The sequence below is a fragment of the Symsagittifera roscoffensis genome, chromosome 6, assembly GCF_963678635.1.
Source record: "Symsagittifera roscoffensis chromosome 6, txSymRosc1.1, whole genome shotgun sequence".
NCBI lineage: Eukaryota > Metazoa > Xenacoelomorpha > Acoela > Convolutidae > Symsagittifera > Symsagittifera roscoffensis.
In genome coordinates, this window is record NC_087067.1 from 21,036,216 (window position 1) to 21,053,287 (window position 17,072).

The following is a 17,072-nucleotide window of genomic DNA, read 5'->3' on the forward strand; positions in this document are numbered from 1 at the left end:
ATGCCACATAACCCCAATTGTACATATCATTTTGTACATTCAGTTGTTGATATCTGTGTAAACCTGTAAGTAGCATGTATATATTACCATATAATTACCTCCATTGTAACTTGTACTCTCTGTAAAAATCCATTGGTGCTAAATGCGGTTACGTTTTGTTTCTTCTTTGGCCCTGGTGGAGCGAGGGGAGATGGAGTATATGTGTGATATTGGCTACATCGTTGAGCGGGCAGATATTAATTTTTGTGCACTGGGGAATGTTGTGATTCAGTATTTTTAGTATGTTATAACCTTGACCTCTTTTACCTAATTACGTACCAGTCAATGTTAACTCTATGAAGTCCAGTGGACTTCGACTCACTAGTTGCTCTTTTTAGACTACAGTCGGTTTTAATTCAACCAATACTTTTATTCTCTTTCAACTTTAGTTAGATACAATAGTTACCAGTGGTACATCTTAACTCTTTATTACTGACAGCTCCTCTGCGATTCGCATGAACAGCGGGGAGGGGGGCGTCGGCGTATTCATTTTCGGTTGACCAACCTTAAAAGTTTTCTAAAGGCGCCAATATTCTATCTTTTGGCGAAAATCCGTAGCAGGTGGAGAGGAAAAGAGCCGAACAAGTTTATTCACACTTGTTAGTTTTGTTCATCATGCCAAGTTTCAATGGGATCAAGTTAACAACATTCCTCCCTCCCGGCTTTGGGGGAAGGATGTTAACTTGGAGGATCAAGTTAACATCCTCCCCCTAAATGGATTTGGGGGGGGGGGGGGGGGGGGGGAGGATGTTAACTTGCTCCTTTCAATGCATTATGACAAAAGAGTGTCAAAAGTGTCGGAAATTCAAAGGTGTCGGAAGGGGGGGGGAGTGGAAAAGAAAAGAGCTCCTATCTGTCAAACTACAGACGAGGCAAACCTGATTGGGTTGTTGAGGAGGAGGTTTGGATCCGCCTGCGAGAGCCAGAGCATTCAGTTGAGCATTGTGGATGGGTGAGTCTCCCTGCTGTGAGCGGCCGCCACCACCCTGCTGGTCCGGGAACTTAATTCTCACGTTCAATTCGTTCTCAATCAGCTGTACGTTCGATCCACTCTTGCCCAGGATAGTTCGATGATGCATCGGCTCAATTTCAATGTAATCCCAAGTCTGTAGAAAAACAGCAAAATAGTAGTAGTAGTAGTAGTAGTAAAAGACTTTAATTCCATTGGTGGATACAGGGTTAATATAAATATTGAATGAACTTACGATCGACAATTTTTACAAAAACATTTGACAAAGAATGTGCATGATCTGTTTATATCAAACAAAGTTGAAGTTTTAAGCAGTAAAAATTTATTCAGTTTTGATTTGAACATTCCCAGGGGCATGTCGAAAGATATAATTTTCAGACGCAGAAGTTCATTGGCAGCACGGGGAGCTCGTACAAAGAAGTTATCGTCAGTTTTCAATTTCCTCGTGTTCGGTATGACGAATAGGCCACTCGTAGCGGAACGCGTAGGAAGCGAGCTGGTTGCACTTTTGCAGTCAACATCAATAACATTGTTATGGAGCTTCCAAAGTAGAAGAATTTCAACTCTAATCAATACATAGCTAATTGGAAGCATATTCAGATTTAGTAGCCCTGAAACATACGATGAACATTTCTTGATCCATCTTAGAACTTTGTACTGGAACAGTTCAAGCTGATGTAATAGTGTCAAAGAAGGGCACCATGCAGGAGCACCGTAAAGTAAGATTGACAGAATGAGAGTATTGTAAAGTAACTTTTTTCGACTGCAGGATACCGAGAAAGGAATATTTCGTTTCAGAAAATAAAACAATCTGGAACATTTTATCAACTTAGTATTCAGATGGGATTTCCAGGAAAGATTGTTGGAGACTATGATACCAAGATCTTTAATTTCATCAACAAATGGTAAGATGTCTGATCCGAGCAAGAATTGGATAGAATCATCATAACCACCAAAGTTCAGAACTTTACATTTGGCAGAATGAAACTGTAAGTGATTGTTAGTTGACCAATTAAAAAGAGAATCGATATCTTTTTGAACTAATGATGGAGCAGATGAGCTATAAATCTTCAGGTCGTCTGCAAATAGATAAAATTCACTATTTAACACATCATCGGTCATATCATTTATAAATAAAATAAACAGAAGTGGGCCGAGAACACTCCCCTGAGGAACGCCCGAGGTAACTGGCAGAGGAGACGAAATTGATTGATTTATTAGCACACATTGATACCGGTTTGTCAGATAAGATTCAAACAACTGGAGAAATTCAAAATCAAAGCCGAGTATAACAAGTATAGCAAGTAACAAATGATGCGGTACTGAATCAAAAGCTTTTCTCACATCAAAGTAAATGGCTAGTCCAGGAGAATTTTTATCGCAGGAAGAATAAATTGAGTCGAGATAGATGATCAATTGGCTGATAGTACTGCGCGACTTCATGAAACCATGTTGCTGACGTTTGATTAGATGTCTAACTTTTGGATAAATAAAGTTGAAAAGAATTCTTTCCAGGATAAGGGAAATTCGTGGTAAAATACTAATTGGTCTGTAGTTAGTAATGTCATTGCGAGCATCAGATTTGTATAAAGGGGTAACAAAAGAAGTTTTCCACTGACTAGGCCAGTTTTTGTGTTTCAATATCCAGGCATATAAATCGTAAACGAGGGGTGATATGATATCAGAGCAGTGAGATAACACGAAAGAGGGAATATTATCCGGACCAGTATTACTAGTGTCAGGACAGTAATTCAAAAATGATTCAATATCAGGTAATGATAAGTTAAGATCGTTTAAACAAATCGAAACATTGGAGAACAAGTCTGGCAGTGTGAACATTTCTTGGTCATTGAAAACTGAAGCGAAGAACTTGTTGAATCCAGTAGCTTTTTCGAGTTCAGTTGTCAAGGAAATATTGCCGTGATACATGATGGATGGAAGGGCAGAATTATAACCGAGAGTTTTGAGGAGCTTAAAACATTCGCTCGTAGAAGAAAGATTGAACTGATTAATAAAGACCTCTTTGTCCAATTCAATTGATTCAGAAAGATATCTAGTGATATCTTTCAATTTAATTGCCTGCAAATAAGAATTTTCTTTTTTTAATTTGTTAGTTGACCACTAACATAGGTACTACTACTAAAATAGGTACTACTATGATAGTGGTCCCTTGAAAATAACCAGGTCCCTTGAGAATAAGACACCTAGAGCTCTCTAATCGTTTAATAATTATGACTACGCCTTTCAGAAATATGTCGCAGTATATTTTCAAACAAATTTCATGTTTTGTTACCTCGTAAAACCTCCCCCTCACCATTTTAAGGTTGAAAATTTAAAAAAAACCGCCAATAGTGGGTTTTGATGACAAATAAGTCAACCCAATTATCTGGTTGTTAAACCGTAAAATAAAGTAAAGCGAGCAAATTTCAATACATAAACAAAAATGATTACAATTTTCAATCTGAAAAGTTTCTGGCTGAACATGTTTTGCAAGATTTTTGAAATGCATAATTTATACACAAATTAGTTTTCAAAATTATAACATGCGAAATGCATTCGGGACCTGTCTATCATAGTTGCTTTTTCGAGGGACCACTCTATCATAGTAGTACCGCAAAATAATTTATGTTTCAATTTGTTGTAGAAAAAAGTTGAGAAATGCAAAAGATATTTTCCGCCGACCCGGACTCGAACCAGGGACCTAAGGATCACAGTACTCTCTACAGTCCTCCGCTCTACCAACTGAGCTATCGGCGGATAATTACCAAATAATTCTATGCACATAATAACAAGTTACCAGAAAAGGTGTTGCTTTGCTCTTATCATATTCCATATTCCATCAAGGCTTTGTTGGTTCAGATTTTAACGACGTATCTATCAACGTTCAGATTTTATCCGTATCTATTGACTTTAATATTACAACCTGAGTTTAGGCAGAAAGATATTTTCATTCTTCAAGTTTAAACTTAGCTTGCAGAATTCAATTCAATACATACACTGCAGCACATGTAAAAGCCAAAATAACAAAGCTTTGATAGAACATAGCATGAGCAAAGCCGTCAACGACAACGACTCCGTGGCGCAACGGTAGCGCGTCTGACTCCAGATCAGAAGGTTGCGTGTTCGAATCACGTCGGGGTCAGTTAGTTTTTATTTCTTTTTCAACGATTTGTTGAATGTTGATCAGATAGATGTATCAGATACTTTTGTTTTGAGATCCTACGTTACGTTACTTGAAATCCAAGTCAAACAAGAAAAAACCAACCTGGTTTTTGACATCCTCTACGATCTCGGCGAGACGAGTCTTGGCCAGTGTCACATACTCGGCCGGTCCCTTCACTTTGACAGTTGCTGACTGGGGGTTGGTGGGGGTGGGGTTGGAGACGAGAGGGGGGAAACTGATCTGCACTCCCCCACACTCGTCCATCACCTGACCCAACACTCTGCGGTTGTTCTGCATGAAGTAGCGGTGGAGTCTCGGCTCTATCTCCATCTCGCTTTCCACTGTACTTTCCTTAAACACAAACATTCAAATAAGGAACATTTTGTTTTGATTCACCAGACTTTGATTTTGCTGTTTTGTACAAGTGAGTAGTCGGGTACTAACTACTATAATCAGTAGCGTGTCGAAGGGGGGTTGCCAATTCTGGTTGCAAAATTTTCTGCTCAATTCTGGTTGCCAAATTTTTCCAAAGGGTCCGCCCTTTGGTATAAATTTACGACATCCACGTTCAAAAAGGCGCCGGCTCTTTTTCCTTCCCCCCCCCCCCCCCCCACCTCACGCCAGTTTCAACTTATTAGTGTAACGAGTGGTTTTGCGAGTTTGAGTATGAAGACCAAATATACTTGTCGTGGCCTTATTGGTCTGTATGTATATTTTCATAACAATCGGACAATGTGGTCAACAAATTTACCTGTAAAAAATTGCAGGTGGGGGGAAAAGGAAAAAGAGCCAAGGCGCCTTGCCAAGAAATATGCTCGCTTCAACTTATTTTAACAACCATAATTGGGTTGACTTATTTGTCATCAACACTTAGATGTTGTCAGTTTGGTACTACTATGATGAAGTGGTACCTTGAAAATAAGACACCTAGAGCTCTCAAATTGTTTAATAATTATGATTTCGCCATTCAGAAAGATAACGCAGTATATTTTCAAACAAATTTTATGTTTTGATGACAAAAATAAGTTTATCCAATTATGGTTGTTAAACTGTAAAATAATTTGAAGTGAGCAAATTTCTTGATGTAGTAATTACAATTTTTAATCTGAGAAGTTTCTGACTCAACATATTTCGCGAGATATTTGAAATGAATAATGTATACACAAATTAGTTTTCAAAATTATTACATGCTTTTTCGAAGGACCCAAAATTATTACATGCTTTACTCTATCATAGTAGTACCCACTTTCCCCACCTTTGAATTTCAATTTCAAAACATGACCAGCGGAAAAGAAAAGCAGCTCGAAAAGAAAAATGAAAAGTAAAATTTCAATTTTAATGTAAAGAAAAAATACATGCACTTAAAGCTTTGACTTTCACGAGATCATTGGTAAAATTTTTGATGAAATTAGTCCAATTTAAGAAAACTGGATCAATTGGTAAAATTTTTGTTTCGCAGGGAAATCTAATAATTAATTCCACTTTCGAAACAAGAAGTCGATCACGTTTTTCGAGACCTTTACATTTTTCATGGTAGATAGCGGAGTTTGTTTTCAATTTAACATGGGAAATAATTTGAACATAAAAAAAACAGTGAAACAAGGAAAAATCAAATCTGAGCGAGAACAAATTTTAAGACCTTCCTGAAAAACAACATGAAAAAAAATCATTGCGACCTACATAAGAGCCTAAACTACGTTCATTGACGCTTAAAAATAACCAACAGACACTTGGAAAAAATTCACTAAACGCGAGTAAACAGAAAAAAACTGATTTGTTTTTAAAAAACCTCGTCTTTTTTTTTCCGAGAAAATAGATGGCCTTAAAGCTCTTTGAATTTCTAGAATAATTTATGATTGACACTTTTATGATAAACTTAATTCAATTTGAGAAACCATGAGTGTTAGGTGAATTTTAATTCCGCTGGGAAATTTAAAAGTTAAATTCCACTTGCGAAACTAGAAATCGATCACGTTTTTGCACCATTTATTCTTTCGTAATCCGAGAGTGAATTTTGCAAGCAAAGGAAATTGAATTTAACTAAAGTGAACATATTCATAAGAGCAATCATAAATGCATTAATATGTGTGAATGCACTTCTGAAATCTTCAGAGAATTTGAAGACCTTTCCTGAAAAACAAAAAAAATCATAACGATCTAGATAGAGTCTGAACTAAATTCATCGACTCTTAATAAATTGCTAATAGTATCATGCAAAAATTGCACCAAATACAAGTAGACACGAGCTAACTTCGGATGCAACAAATAGGAAAGCAAAAAGCCCAAAATCATGCATTTAAAAAATTGCGAGATAATTTGAGTTGAAAAACTTCTGAAATGCAGTTTTTTATTGTACTGTTGTTTGAAACAAACAGCAACACTGTTGTTTGAAATAAATCGCTTCTTTCGGTTAATTCGATAAATTAAATGCTTCAACTTATTACTTATCGAATGTCAACGCAGAAGCTATCAAACAGCCATAAAGTTCCACCAAAACCGGCACCTATTACACTACGCTCTACGCTCGCATCTGTAAAAACGGGTTCTACTTTATTCAGCTGAGAAATCTGAAAACTAAAATCTACGTTCGAAACTAGAAGTCGATCACGTTTTTCGTAAACCTTTACTACTTTCATGTTCGATAGCGGAGTTTGCCTTCATTTTAACAATGAAAATGCATTAAACTTAAAAAGAAATCACAAGTCAAACCCCAAAAAAATCAACATTGAGCGTGGACAAATTTAAATACTTTCTCCTGAAAAAAATCAAGACCTTTATAAGAGTACTCACCACGTTCATTACTCTTAACAAAAGTCTTTACTGCGTTCATTGACTCTTAATAAAAACTCTTCTTCTGTCTATAGCACTTTTGAAGGTTAATTTTCTGTAAGGACTCCATTACTATTAAGGACCCGTCTATCATACTTGATCCATATTTCTTACAACACTATAAACACATTTTGTCCTCATCAGCAACGGTTAACCAAAGGTTAATGTGTATAAATGAGGCTCATATTTAGAGGATTCGAGAGGCCTCTTTTTTCATGCAAAGGTACAAATCGACCTACCAGCTGCTGTACTCTAGCCGATATCAGTTTCTTTGCTTTTGCAATGGCCTCCTTCGACCCCGCGAGTGTGATGACCTCAGAGTTGTTATCGAACAGAATAGCGCACCCTCCCGACTCTTCCTGCAACTTCCTTACGTAGCTGCCCTCTCGTCCAATGAGGAAGCGGTGCATCTCCTGCTTCACTTGCAAGTCCTCAGTGGCCTCGCAGATCTTGTTCGCCTCGTCTTCTAGTCGCTTCACAACTTTCTCGACCTATCGAATAACAAATTAGAGCTCAAAAATTTGGACCACATTTAAAAAAAAATCTAACAGCCTAACAAATGAATGCTTTCTTAAATTGAAATTCTACATAACCATCTGTATAATCAGCCGCTCAAATAGCTTTCTATTGGCAGAAACCAGCCAAACGAATTCAAATACCCATTTCTTCCTCTTTTTCCATGTTAAAAATCAGACGCCACAAACTACAATCATAGATGTACAACAATGGTATTGAGGGATTTTAATTCCTCTATAAATAATGCACTGGCTTCGCAAGTGTAAACATTGATTACTGTGGTCGGAACAGCCAGTGCTACTAGCAGTTCAACTGATATCCTTGTTCTAGTATCTCATGACCATACCTCTTTGCGGTCGCCTCTGATCTGGACTTGGTTGGTTCCGTCCTGTGGGAAGTGGACGGTGACGTCACTGCCACATTCGTTCACGATGGCCTTGATGTGCGCGCCTGCCTTGCCAATTAGAGCCTTGTGCTGTCTGAATGGAATGTCAATGCTTCTCTCTATGATATTTGCCTGCAAACACAAAAACAGTCACAACGTCACCCGGATGAAACAATGGATCTCTTCAACAATCTCCCCTCTATTTAAACGTTTTTTTTTAGCTAACCAGACGGAGACCGAACGCGATGATTACCCATTGAACCAGAAATAAGCTATGGCTTACTTAAGAGCTTGCTATTTGAACCCGCAATCAGACGATTGCTGGGCACGCATCACTGGTCACGGTTGAATATGTCTTTTATAGGGCACGACGACGAAAACGCATAATGGATGATACAGGGGGATTAATAAATAGATCCTTAACTATATAATGTATGCATTTAACTTAGAGTAGAAGCACAACAGATAGGAGGGAGGGAATTAATAGACACTCACAGCCGCATCAGCGAGTATGGCCTAAAATCATCCACATTGAGACATTACACATGGCAAACTAAACATTTCAAAGGCAACAAATTTAGAACCGGTAAAAAAGGGACTCAACCTTGCTGCAGTTACATAATTTCCAATGTTTCTATGATTTTCTAAAAATGAACAGGAAAACTATGCAACTTTAGTTGATCTATTTTATGTAATGGATCAAAGTGAAATTATTTTTATATGCTTTTCCTTTACCTGTTGACTCTCAATTTCCAGTATCTTTTTCTTTGCCTTCTCAACATTCTCTCGTCTGCCTATGATGCGGATGGCGTCACTGTCTCCCCCACCAGACATCCCTCCGCCTCCCCTTCCACTATCCTGCACAGGGGGCATCTCAATGCGCACGTTGGCGTCCTTTCGGATCTGGTTGATGGTTGCGCCCTCTCTGCCGATAATGTTCTTGTGGTACTTCTTGCACACTGACACCGATAACTCATAGTTGTTCTCAGCCTACGAACAAATCAAGCTCGTATCAGCAAATTTTTGTAAATTGTACAGGATCTTAATTGGCGAAGCGTTGAATGAATAACCCTTAAAACTAAAACTAGGAGCCCAGCTAAAGCTAGAGATACAAGTTTGAAATATTTTAGATATATTAGTACTTTTTCGAAGGGTAATCGTAATTTTCAAAAAGTATCAAAATGAAACTGCATTAAAATTTTTCTGAAAGTGCTTTTAAAAATTTCTAGCACCTTTTAATTCAACCTACCACATCAAAACGTTTCCAAAAAAGGGTAAAATTCTAAAATTGGATATTTCTCAGACCATAATTTTTTCCACCAAAAACTGGGTTCGCGCAGAGAATACTCGCACAAAAGTGCTTGGGTTAAGGTTATTAAAAAACGCCAATCATAAATCGTTCTAGAAATTTAAAGAGCTCAAATGGCATCTGTTTTTTTTCTTTGAAATTCAAAACATGAGATTGTTTCAACAAAGTCAGTGTTTTTTTTATGTTTACTGGCGTTCATTGAGGAGTAAACACTGATTGAACTCATCAATCTCAGATTTACAAGCTTTTTTTCGGGAAGTGAGAAGTTTCCCGAAAACGGTCAAAGTTTCAAAAATGGACTTTCAAAATAAGCCGGAAACCATTTAAATACAAAAACTGGGGTGCTGCTGCTTATGCAGACAAACTTCCTACCATCTGTTCTACCAGTTGAACCTTTATTCTTGGATCTGGCAGAAAAGTTTTCGAGAAAAGTGAAAAAGTTTCAAAAAACATAGCCAATCGAAGATTGGAAAAGAGTAATGAACGCAAGTAAACATAAAAAAAACACTGACTTTGTTGAAAAAATCTCATGTTTTGAATTTCAAATCCCTTTGAGCTCTTTGAATTTCTAGAACGATTTATGATTGTCGCTTTTTAATAACATTAACGCAACTTGAGAAAACTGGATCAGAAGGTAAACTTTTTATTCCGTTTACTATTTATCTCACTTAATATTTATCTTATGACTATCAAATATTATATCAAGCCTTTTATTTTCAATTATAAATTTTATTTATTACTCTTTTTTGACCGATAAGAATGAGAGACTGTACTCACAGCATGAGAGAATTAACTCTCAATTTAATCCAATTTCTATTTTAAAACTATTTCGGTTGCTATCATCTCAAATTGCAGTTTTTAATCAACTCATTCGCTGCTCACTGAAATAAAAAATTGCTACATTTTTCAGTTTTTTTTTCTACTGAAGTAGCAAAAAATGCTTTGACTACGCTGATTAAACAAAGGAAATACTTTATCAAGGTTGTCAACATTTCTGTGCTACTTGCTATTCTGGTCAAATTATTCTGTGCTTTTCTTCTTGTTATTTTCCCGACTTTCGTAACGAAAGTAATAAAATATTTGTGCTCGGGATGTATTCTTTTCTTCAGGCAAATTTCGACTTTTTAACTGAACATTTTTGACGAGAATTTTCTATATCATTCAAAAGGAATTGTTGTTCTGAGCTTAAATTTGAAAAGATATTTTACCTGTGATCATTTTTCGTAAAGTTATGGGGTTTTAAAGATTGCCAATTTGGGACAATTAACCCGCGATATATTTCGCGCTATTAACGCGTCAGCGGAGATTTAATATGTCTCAGAAATCGTTCCAAATTGGTTGAAGGAAGCTTATTTGCCATAATTGATTCGTTACAAGGAGCAAAATATATCACTTTACATTTTATATGGCGTGTGGGGGGATAATTTCCACAAAATAAATCTCAAATTAAAAAAAAATTCATTTCATCTTTTTTACATTTAATTTTTTCATGTTATCACTGCTCAATAGACCTTAAAAATCCGCCTTGATACGAGCCCTGATGCTTCGCCCTGATACAAGCATTCTTGTTACATCTTATTCATAAAATCTGGTTTCAATTTGAAAAAAATTGGCACGCTGACTCATTAGGTTTTTTTTTTCAAACATAGTTGGGTCCAATTGTGACAAAGAAGTTATAAACTATAGTGGCTCAATTTTTACATTTCGTGTTTCAGTGTAAGTCCACGCATCGAAGAAATTCTCTCCAAAGCCGGGTAGGTTAATTAATAACGGAAAAAACTTCCTAAATCACCAAGGAGCTTCACATCTTTTGCGATACAACACAAGCACAAACATAAGTAGAAAAAGAATTAAAAAACGTTGAAAAAAACAAGGTATACAAACAAAAATTTTCGTAAGTCCACCTCGATAGAAGTTCATTTAGGCAAAGATGCCAGAAATTTGAATAACAAATCAGCTACAGAACGAAGAGGAAAACAAGTAGACAATGTTTGAGCAGATACAAGTGCAGCCGAAAAAAAACTAATTTAAAAATTTTCAAGTCCCTGAAACTACATTGAACAACACTTGCACCTTCAAAGAAAATTGCTTCAGATCTCGAAAAATCCGTATGTTTCAACAAAGCCGACATTCTTTGAGCAGACGTCAGTTGAGTCGAAAAAAAAATTTAAACAAATTTTTAAAAGTACCCCTAAAACTACGTTGAACAACACTTGCACTTGCAACTACAATTCAAGTTGCTAACAGCACAAGCTAAATCCGTGACTTGGCATCTAAGCCGACAAAGCGTGAGCATAAAACAAACAGCCACAATTCAATATTTACCGGAAACAAACTAAATTGCACACATACTGAAAAACGGCATCAATAGGTAAAATGTTAACTTCGCTGGGGAATCTGATGATTAAATTCCATTTTCGAAATTAGAAGTCGGTCGATAGTGGAGTTTGCCTTCATTTGAACAAGGCAAACAAACTGAATTCAAAAGAAGTTAAGCCGCAAAAAGTAAATTCGAGCCTGAACAAATTTTAGACTTTTCCGAAAAAACGAAAAAAAAAAAATCATCATGACCTATATAAGAGTCTGAACTACGTCCACCGACCCTTAATAATGTTCGCTATGAACAAGAACACTAACCAGTTCCTTGGCATTTTTCTTCAGCTGTTGCATACATTTCTCCACTTGGTCTTTGGGTCCCCTGACATTGACGAAGTCACTCTTGCCCACGACCGAGTTGCTGGCCCCCTTGTTCTCTGGGAAGTTGATGTTCACATCCGGGTAGGCGTCTCGCAACTTCCGGATGTTCTCTCCATTTTGACCAATCATCAGCCTACAAGCAAAACAATGAAAACAGAGAACATGACAATTTGACAGATTTAAGAAGCCCTTAAGTGCTTTGGGTGAAATATAGATGCGACCAGACTATCATAATTGAACCAAAAACATTACTCTGAGCTCATTATAAACCTGCCGGTAGCAAACTGTTACTGGTGCACAATAAAACATAGCCAACTAACAGTTAGAAGAGCAATGAGCGCAAGCAAACAAAAAAAACTGACTTGTTTTCTGAAAAAACTTCAAATGTCCGATTTCTACCGTTCGCTTAAAATATGTTGTAGTGGCCGAAAGAATGCGGGCCACCGCGGTCGCGAACGTGTTTCGAGCTCGCCAACAGATGGTAGAACTCCATATGAGAATTAGAGCTGGTTATCGCCGAAAAACGGCGACGCGCTCATAGCGCGGTCACCGATCACTTTAAACCGAGAGTCGGCTAACTTCAAGTCCGCTAATTGAACTATGTCTTGTTTCTCGAATTCTAACGTCATATTATTACATAATTATCAGATAAGTTTGAGTGTTTGTCATAGCGGATGTTTGACATATCGGATGTTTGGCCTAGGCCCGTTTTTGTACCCTATTTTTTGAAAAATTGCTCAGAGTAACATCAGTTTTAAACTGAGAAGTATCCTATTCATTATAAACACCAAGCAAACAAATCAAGACTTCAAAAATAGCTTTTCATATGAAAATATCATTCACGAGACAGCTCCTTAAAAATTTTGAGCACATGAACTTATTTTTCACCTTCAACTTATCACACTAACCTGTGTAGTCTGTGTTCTATCTTGACGTCCTCGGACCGTTCGTTCTCCACTCGGTTCACGAGTGTCCTCAGTTCGGCCATCACAGACACCATCTCCTCCCTGTTTCCCTCCACTCGGATAATGTTGCTATCCTGCATCTCATTCGGTACTTTGATCTGCACCTACAACCACACAAATTATATTCGTTTATTTCTGTATACTAAATATTTTTTTAGTCTTTGAGATTCACCAAAGATGCTAGTTACATGTTTTTCTCTAAATGCAAGTTAACATCTTTTGAACATATCGAAAAAAAGGCTCGCCTATTATGTTAACGAATCTCAAGAGAATTAAATTATCTGCTTGAGCTAATAATTAGACTTTCCATTTTTTCCCCAAACTGCATTATACTGTTGAAAATTCGTAAAAAATATAGTAGAACAAAAAGCTCTACTTTACTCGCTTAAATAGGCCTAAGAATTCATAACTAAAATTTAATTCTGTTTTAGTTGATACATAAAATAAATATAAATTAACGTCACCTTGATCTTAATTGTCTCAACAAGTGCCACTACGTAACAGTGGTAAATTAATAAAAGAACACAGAAACTGTTTCCAAATAATGCTGTGTCGTACCTGTTTTCCCTGACACAACTGTCTGATGTTGGCGCCACTCTTGCCTATGACGTGTTTGTGGAACCTGGAGTCGACTTTGATCTCCTCGTAGCTCTTCTCGCTCACCAGTCTGTCAACCTCACTCTTCAGTCTGTGCAAGATCACTTCCATCACCTCCCTCTGTCCATCTACTATGATGCTGTCACCTGTGAACTCCACGTGCACCTACAATTAACAGCCCCTCAGGATCTTCTTACCCATTCCCATCCCATCCCCTCCCTCCAACTCTCCCTGCTATCCACCTGCTACGAGTTATCACTTCTTACGAACTTTCATCTAACCGAATTTCATCAATAAAAATGAATTACAGACAAGGAGACCAAAATATTCAACCATTTTTTCTCTTTTTTGCTATGTTTTAAAATGAGTTATTAGGATGTTGATCTCAGTTCAAAATGCATCTAAAAGACCAAAATATAATTTGAACAAAAAAACCTTATTTCAGTATCAGTTTTGTCTATATGAATTCGCATTTAAAAAGCTATCAGCGTCAACAGACCTTGGACACATTCTCTCCCAGCATCTCCTGCAACTTCGATCCGTCTTTTCCAATCAAGTACCTAAACAAAAATAAACCAGATATATCCAGAAAGAATCAGTCTCGTGGCATAACCTTCGGAGCTGATAAACTTCTATTTCTGAAGGAATCTAAATGAGTTTCGATCAACATTTTTTTTTCAATGATTGAAATGACTTAATTAATTCAAACCATTCGTTCTTAATTCTTCTTTAGTCAATTTTGCCTGTGGCATAAAAGTTGTAACAGATTTAAAAGAAGCTTTAATTGCATACTTTATCTCTAACAACGCCGGGTTCCGTTTACTTGAGTATTTGGCAAGTAGATGTCTGTTAGCTGGCGTATATTTAGGAAACAAATCAATTCTTTCTTTAGTTTCTTTACCTATGAAGCCAGTTGGGACAGTGGATCTTCTCGAGTTTGTAGCTCTCGGCCCTGTCGTACACGTCCGAGACAGCCTTGCCCAGGTTCTGGTGCTGGCCACGGAGGGTGATGTTGTTGCTGGAACTGTCCAGCTGAGGCACTTCCACAGACACACTGTACTTCTCAAGGATCTCCTGGATTCCACGTCCCCTCTGGCCGATGATGTACTTGTGTTTAGCCTATAATCATTTTAAAAAGTCAATTAGGACAACTTCGCATGAGTGTCTGCACACAAATGTGTAGGCCAAAGCAAAATTGAAAAATACAGTGAAAACTTGAAGCAATTTTGGAGTAATTTAGCGCTGTCCTTTAAATCTATGTCACTATCTTAAATCAAAATACCTCAAATTATACAAAAAAAAAATCTTTTTTTTACACCGAACGCTTACAGTACAACGAAAGTTAACAGAAAAAAAAAAACTTACTTAAAAATCGATGCACAATTAACGTAGCTGTTTTCGTATTGCCTAATGGGCTCCTGGTAAAAAAAACTACGTTCTAGCTAGGAATAACCAAATCCGTTAACAACAACAAACCTTGTCAATCTGGACATCTAGCTTGCCCATATTCTTATTCAAATCGGCCACTACTTTGTAGATCTCGTTCCTCACAGCCGCTACTCCGTCTCTGTTCCCACTCAGCACTATCTCGTCACTGTCCACTGAGACTGGGGGGATGTTCACTTTGCAGCCATGGTCCCCTTGCCACTGCTCCACCTGGCGGTTGAAGGCGCCACTGATGAACGGGTGGTAGACCTGCAGACAGTATCAATAGGTTAAGTGCGAAAGATAACACAGAGTTCACTATTTGACTGAAGGTTCATTATTCGATCGAAGATTGCATGTAAGTTGGCGTAGCGAGTCGCATGTTGGCGACAAATCATTGCGAGTAAATGACATGTAGGAAAACTTTCAATTAGTCTTCTTTTCAGACGTCTAGAGATTATTAAAAAATTTATTCATGAAATAATGACCAAAGTACGAGATTCTGATCTCTAAGGATAAAATGATGACGTAATCCAAGTTAACGCATATGCGCAAATTCTAGGTAGTTTTCTAAGCCACAAAAACAAACTGTCTTACCACCTAAAACAACAAACCGGACCATCCTTGAACTCGATCCACAAACATTTCGCTTAAAAGTTAGAGGCTCTGCCAACTTCTCTTACTCCCAACCACGTGCCATTAAATTAACACAGTAAGATTTTCAAAAAAAGTTTTGTTCCACCCAGCAACATTGAAAATGGACAAATAATTTACTTGGGCCTCATATGCAAAAAATATCCAGCCTGTCTCAGCATAGTCCGTTTCTATTATTACCCAGACAGTTAGTTTGCTGAGCGAAGCTCTTTTTTTGCAACTAGAACTTTCACGTGGTACCACTATTGCAGCCGAAATCGGTCAGGCTGTGGTAAAACTGAAGCTAGAGGTCAAATGAGCTAGAAGTCAAATGAAGCTAGAGGTCAAATGAGCTAGAAGTCAAATGAAGCTAGAGGTCAAATGAGCTAGAAGTCAAATGAAGCTAGAGGTCAAATGAGCTAGAAGTCAAATGAAGCTAGAGGTCAAATGAGAGCGCGTCCTCGCATACTATCATTGCCATGGCAGGGATCGACAACTCGATCTGAGGCTTAAAGTGAACGCCTAAGCTAAATATACTCTTAGTCCCTTAATCAGCTTTCCTTAGTTGGATCTTATTTTCGCGATCAGTTTTTAGGAGCAACAGTTTTAAGAAGTTCTTCTTTTAATTGATTTTCATACTGGCTGACTTACATCTAATTTCAATAACAACCAAAAACAGCGTTCGCATCATGTACAATATTAATCATCAAAAATGGTGAGACGCCTCTAAAATTAGACTTGAAGGTGCGCTTAAACGTCACAGTTGTTTAGATTAGTCAACTATTGTATTTGTCATTTCATTATCTATGGCAGCTTCTTTCAGGGGCAATAGAACGCATGGTAATCCACTTTAACTTAGTTGTATGTATTCATTCATTCACGCCAGCCATATTGCGGCTAAGCTAAGAGCTCATCAATAAATTCAAAGCCCCTTAAAATCTTATCGCTGTCATTTGAAAATACACATACCAAAGAAAATAAACAGTAAAGACAAAGGACTAATCGTTTAATTTATTGTCAGTGACACCTTGATTCTGCCGACCATAAATTATATGAAGTTCAGGACATTTTTTTCAAACAAAAAATAGCAAATTATATGTTTTACTTCAATTCAAACTTACTACATAAAAAATCCTCAGAAATCTATGATGCTAGACAATACACATCCGGAATTTTTTAAAATCATTTGGGATGATTCAGCTTAAACAGCATGTTTTTCGCATGCTGTGAATTAGAAACTCCCAGGCAAGTGATATAATTGTAGGTTAACACTTGGTAGCTTAATATTGTTTCGAATTTCCATGCCAACACAATGCTTTCAGCTCATTGCATGCGTTTACTTGCGCAAACAAAAACCGTATCTTTTCAACCACATTTACAATGAAGCCAAAATGAAAACTTGATGCAACAGATGTTAGCAACCATGAAACACAAACAAAACTGGCAAAAATAAGCCTTCAAAAAGGAAGAAAAAAGACCGAACAAAAATATTAAAAATTGGTTTTCATTAAACAAGCGCATAACTGAAACTTAATTGAAATTTT

The 17,072-nt window shown here is 37.2% G+C and overlaps 1 protein-coding gene and 2 non-coding genes across 3 annotated transcripts in view; 1 reads left to right on the forward strand and 2 right to left on the reverse strand.

The window, feature by feature from the left end:
- Positions 1-17,072, reverse strand: part of LOC134848523 (vigilin-like) — a 352,291-nt gene that overhangs the window by 21,310 nt on the left and 313,909 nt on the right. Inside the window, exons 6-16 of the mRNA XM_063866021.1 lie at positions 14,947-15,165; positions 14,372-14,589; positions 13,970-14,030; positions 13,432-13,635; positions 12,817-12,977; positions 11,849-12,041; positions 8,638-8,892; positions 7,864-8,034; positions 7,241-7,492; positions 4,275-4,523; positions 918-1,145 (exon numbers count right to left, since the gene is read on the reverse strand). Coding sequence (XP_063722091.1) covers positions 918-1,145; positions 4,275-4,523; positions 7,241-7,492; positions 7,864-8,034; positions 8,638-8,892; positions 11,849-12,041; positions 12,817-12,977; positions 13,432-13,635; positions 13,970-14,030; positions 14,372-14,589; positions 14,947-15,165 — 2,211 coding nt within the window. The remainder of the gene's footprint in view (positions 1-917; positions 1,146-4,274; positions 4,524-7,240; positions 7,493-7,863; positions 8,035-8,637; positions 8,893-11,848; positions 12,042-12,816; positions 12,978-13,431; positions 13,636-13,969; positions 14,031-14,371; positions 14,590-14,946; positions 15,166-17,072) is intronic.
- On the reverse strand, positions 3,683-3,766 carry Trnay-gua (transfer RNA tyrosine (anticodon GUA)). Its single transcript is given in 2 exon segments — positions 3,683-3,718; positions 3,730-3,766. It is a non-coding gene; the product is annotated as a tRNA-Tyr (tRNA).
- Trnaw-cca (transfer RNA tryptophan (anticodon CCA)) lies at positions 4,080-4,151 on the forward strand. Its single transcript has one exon. It is a non-coding gene; the product is annotated as a tRNA-Trp (tRNA).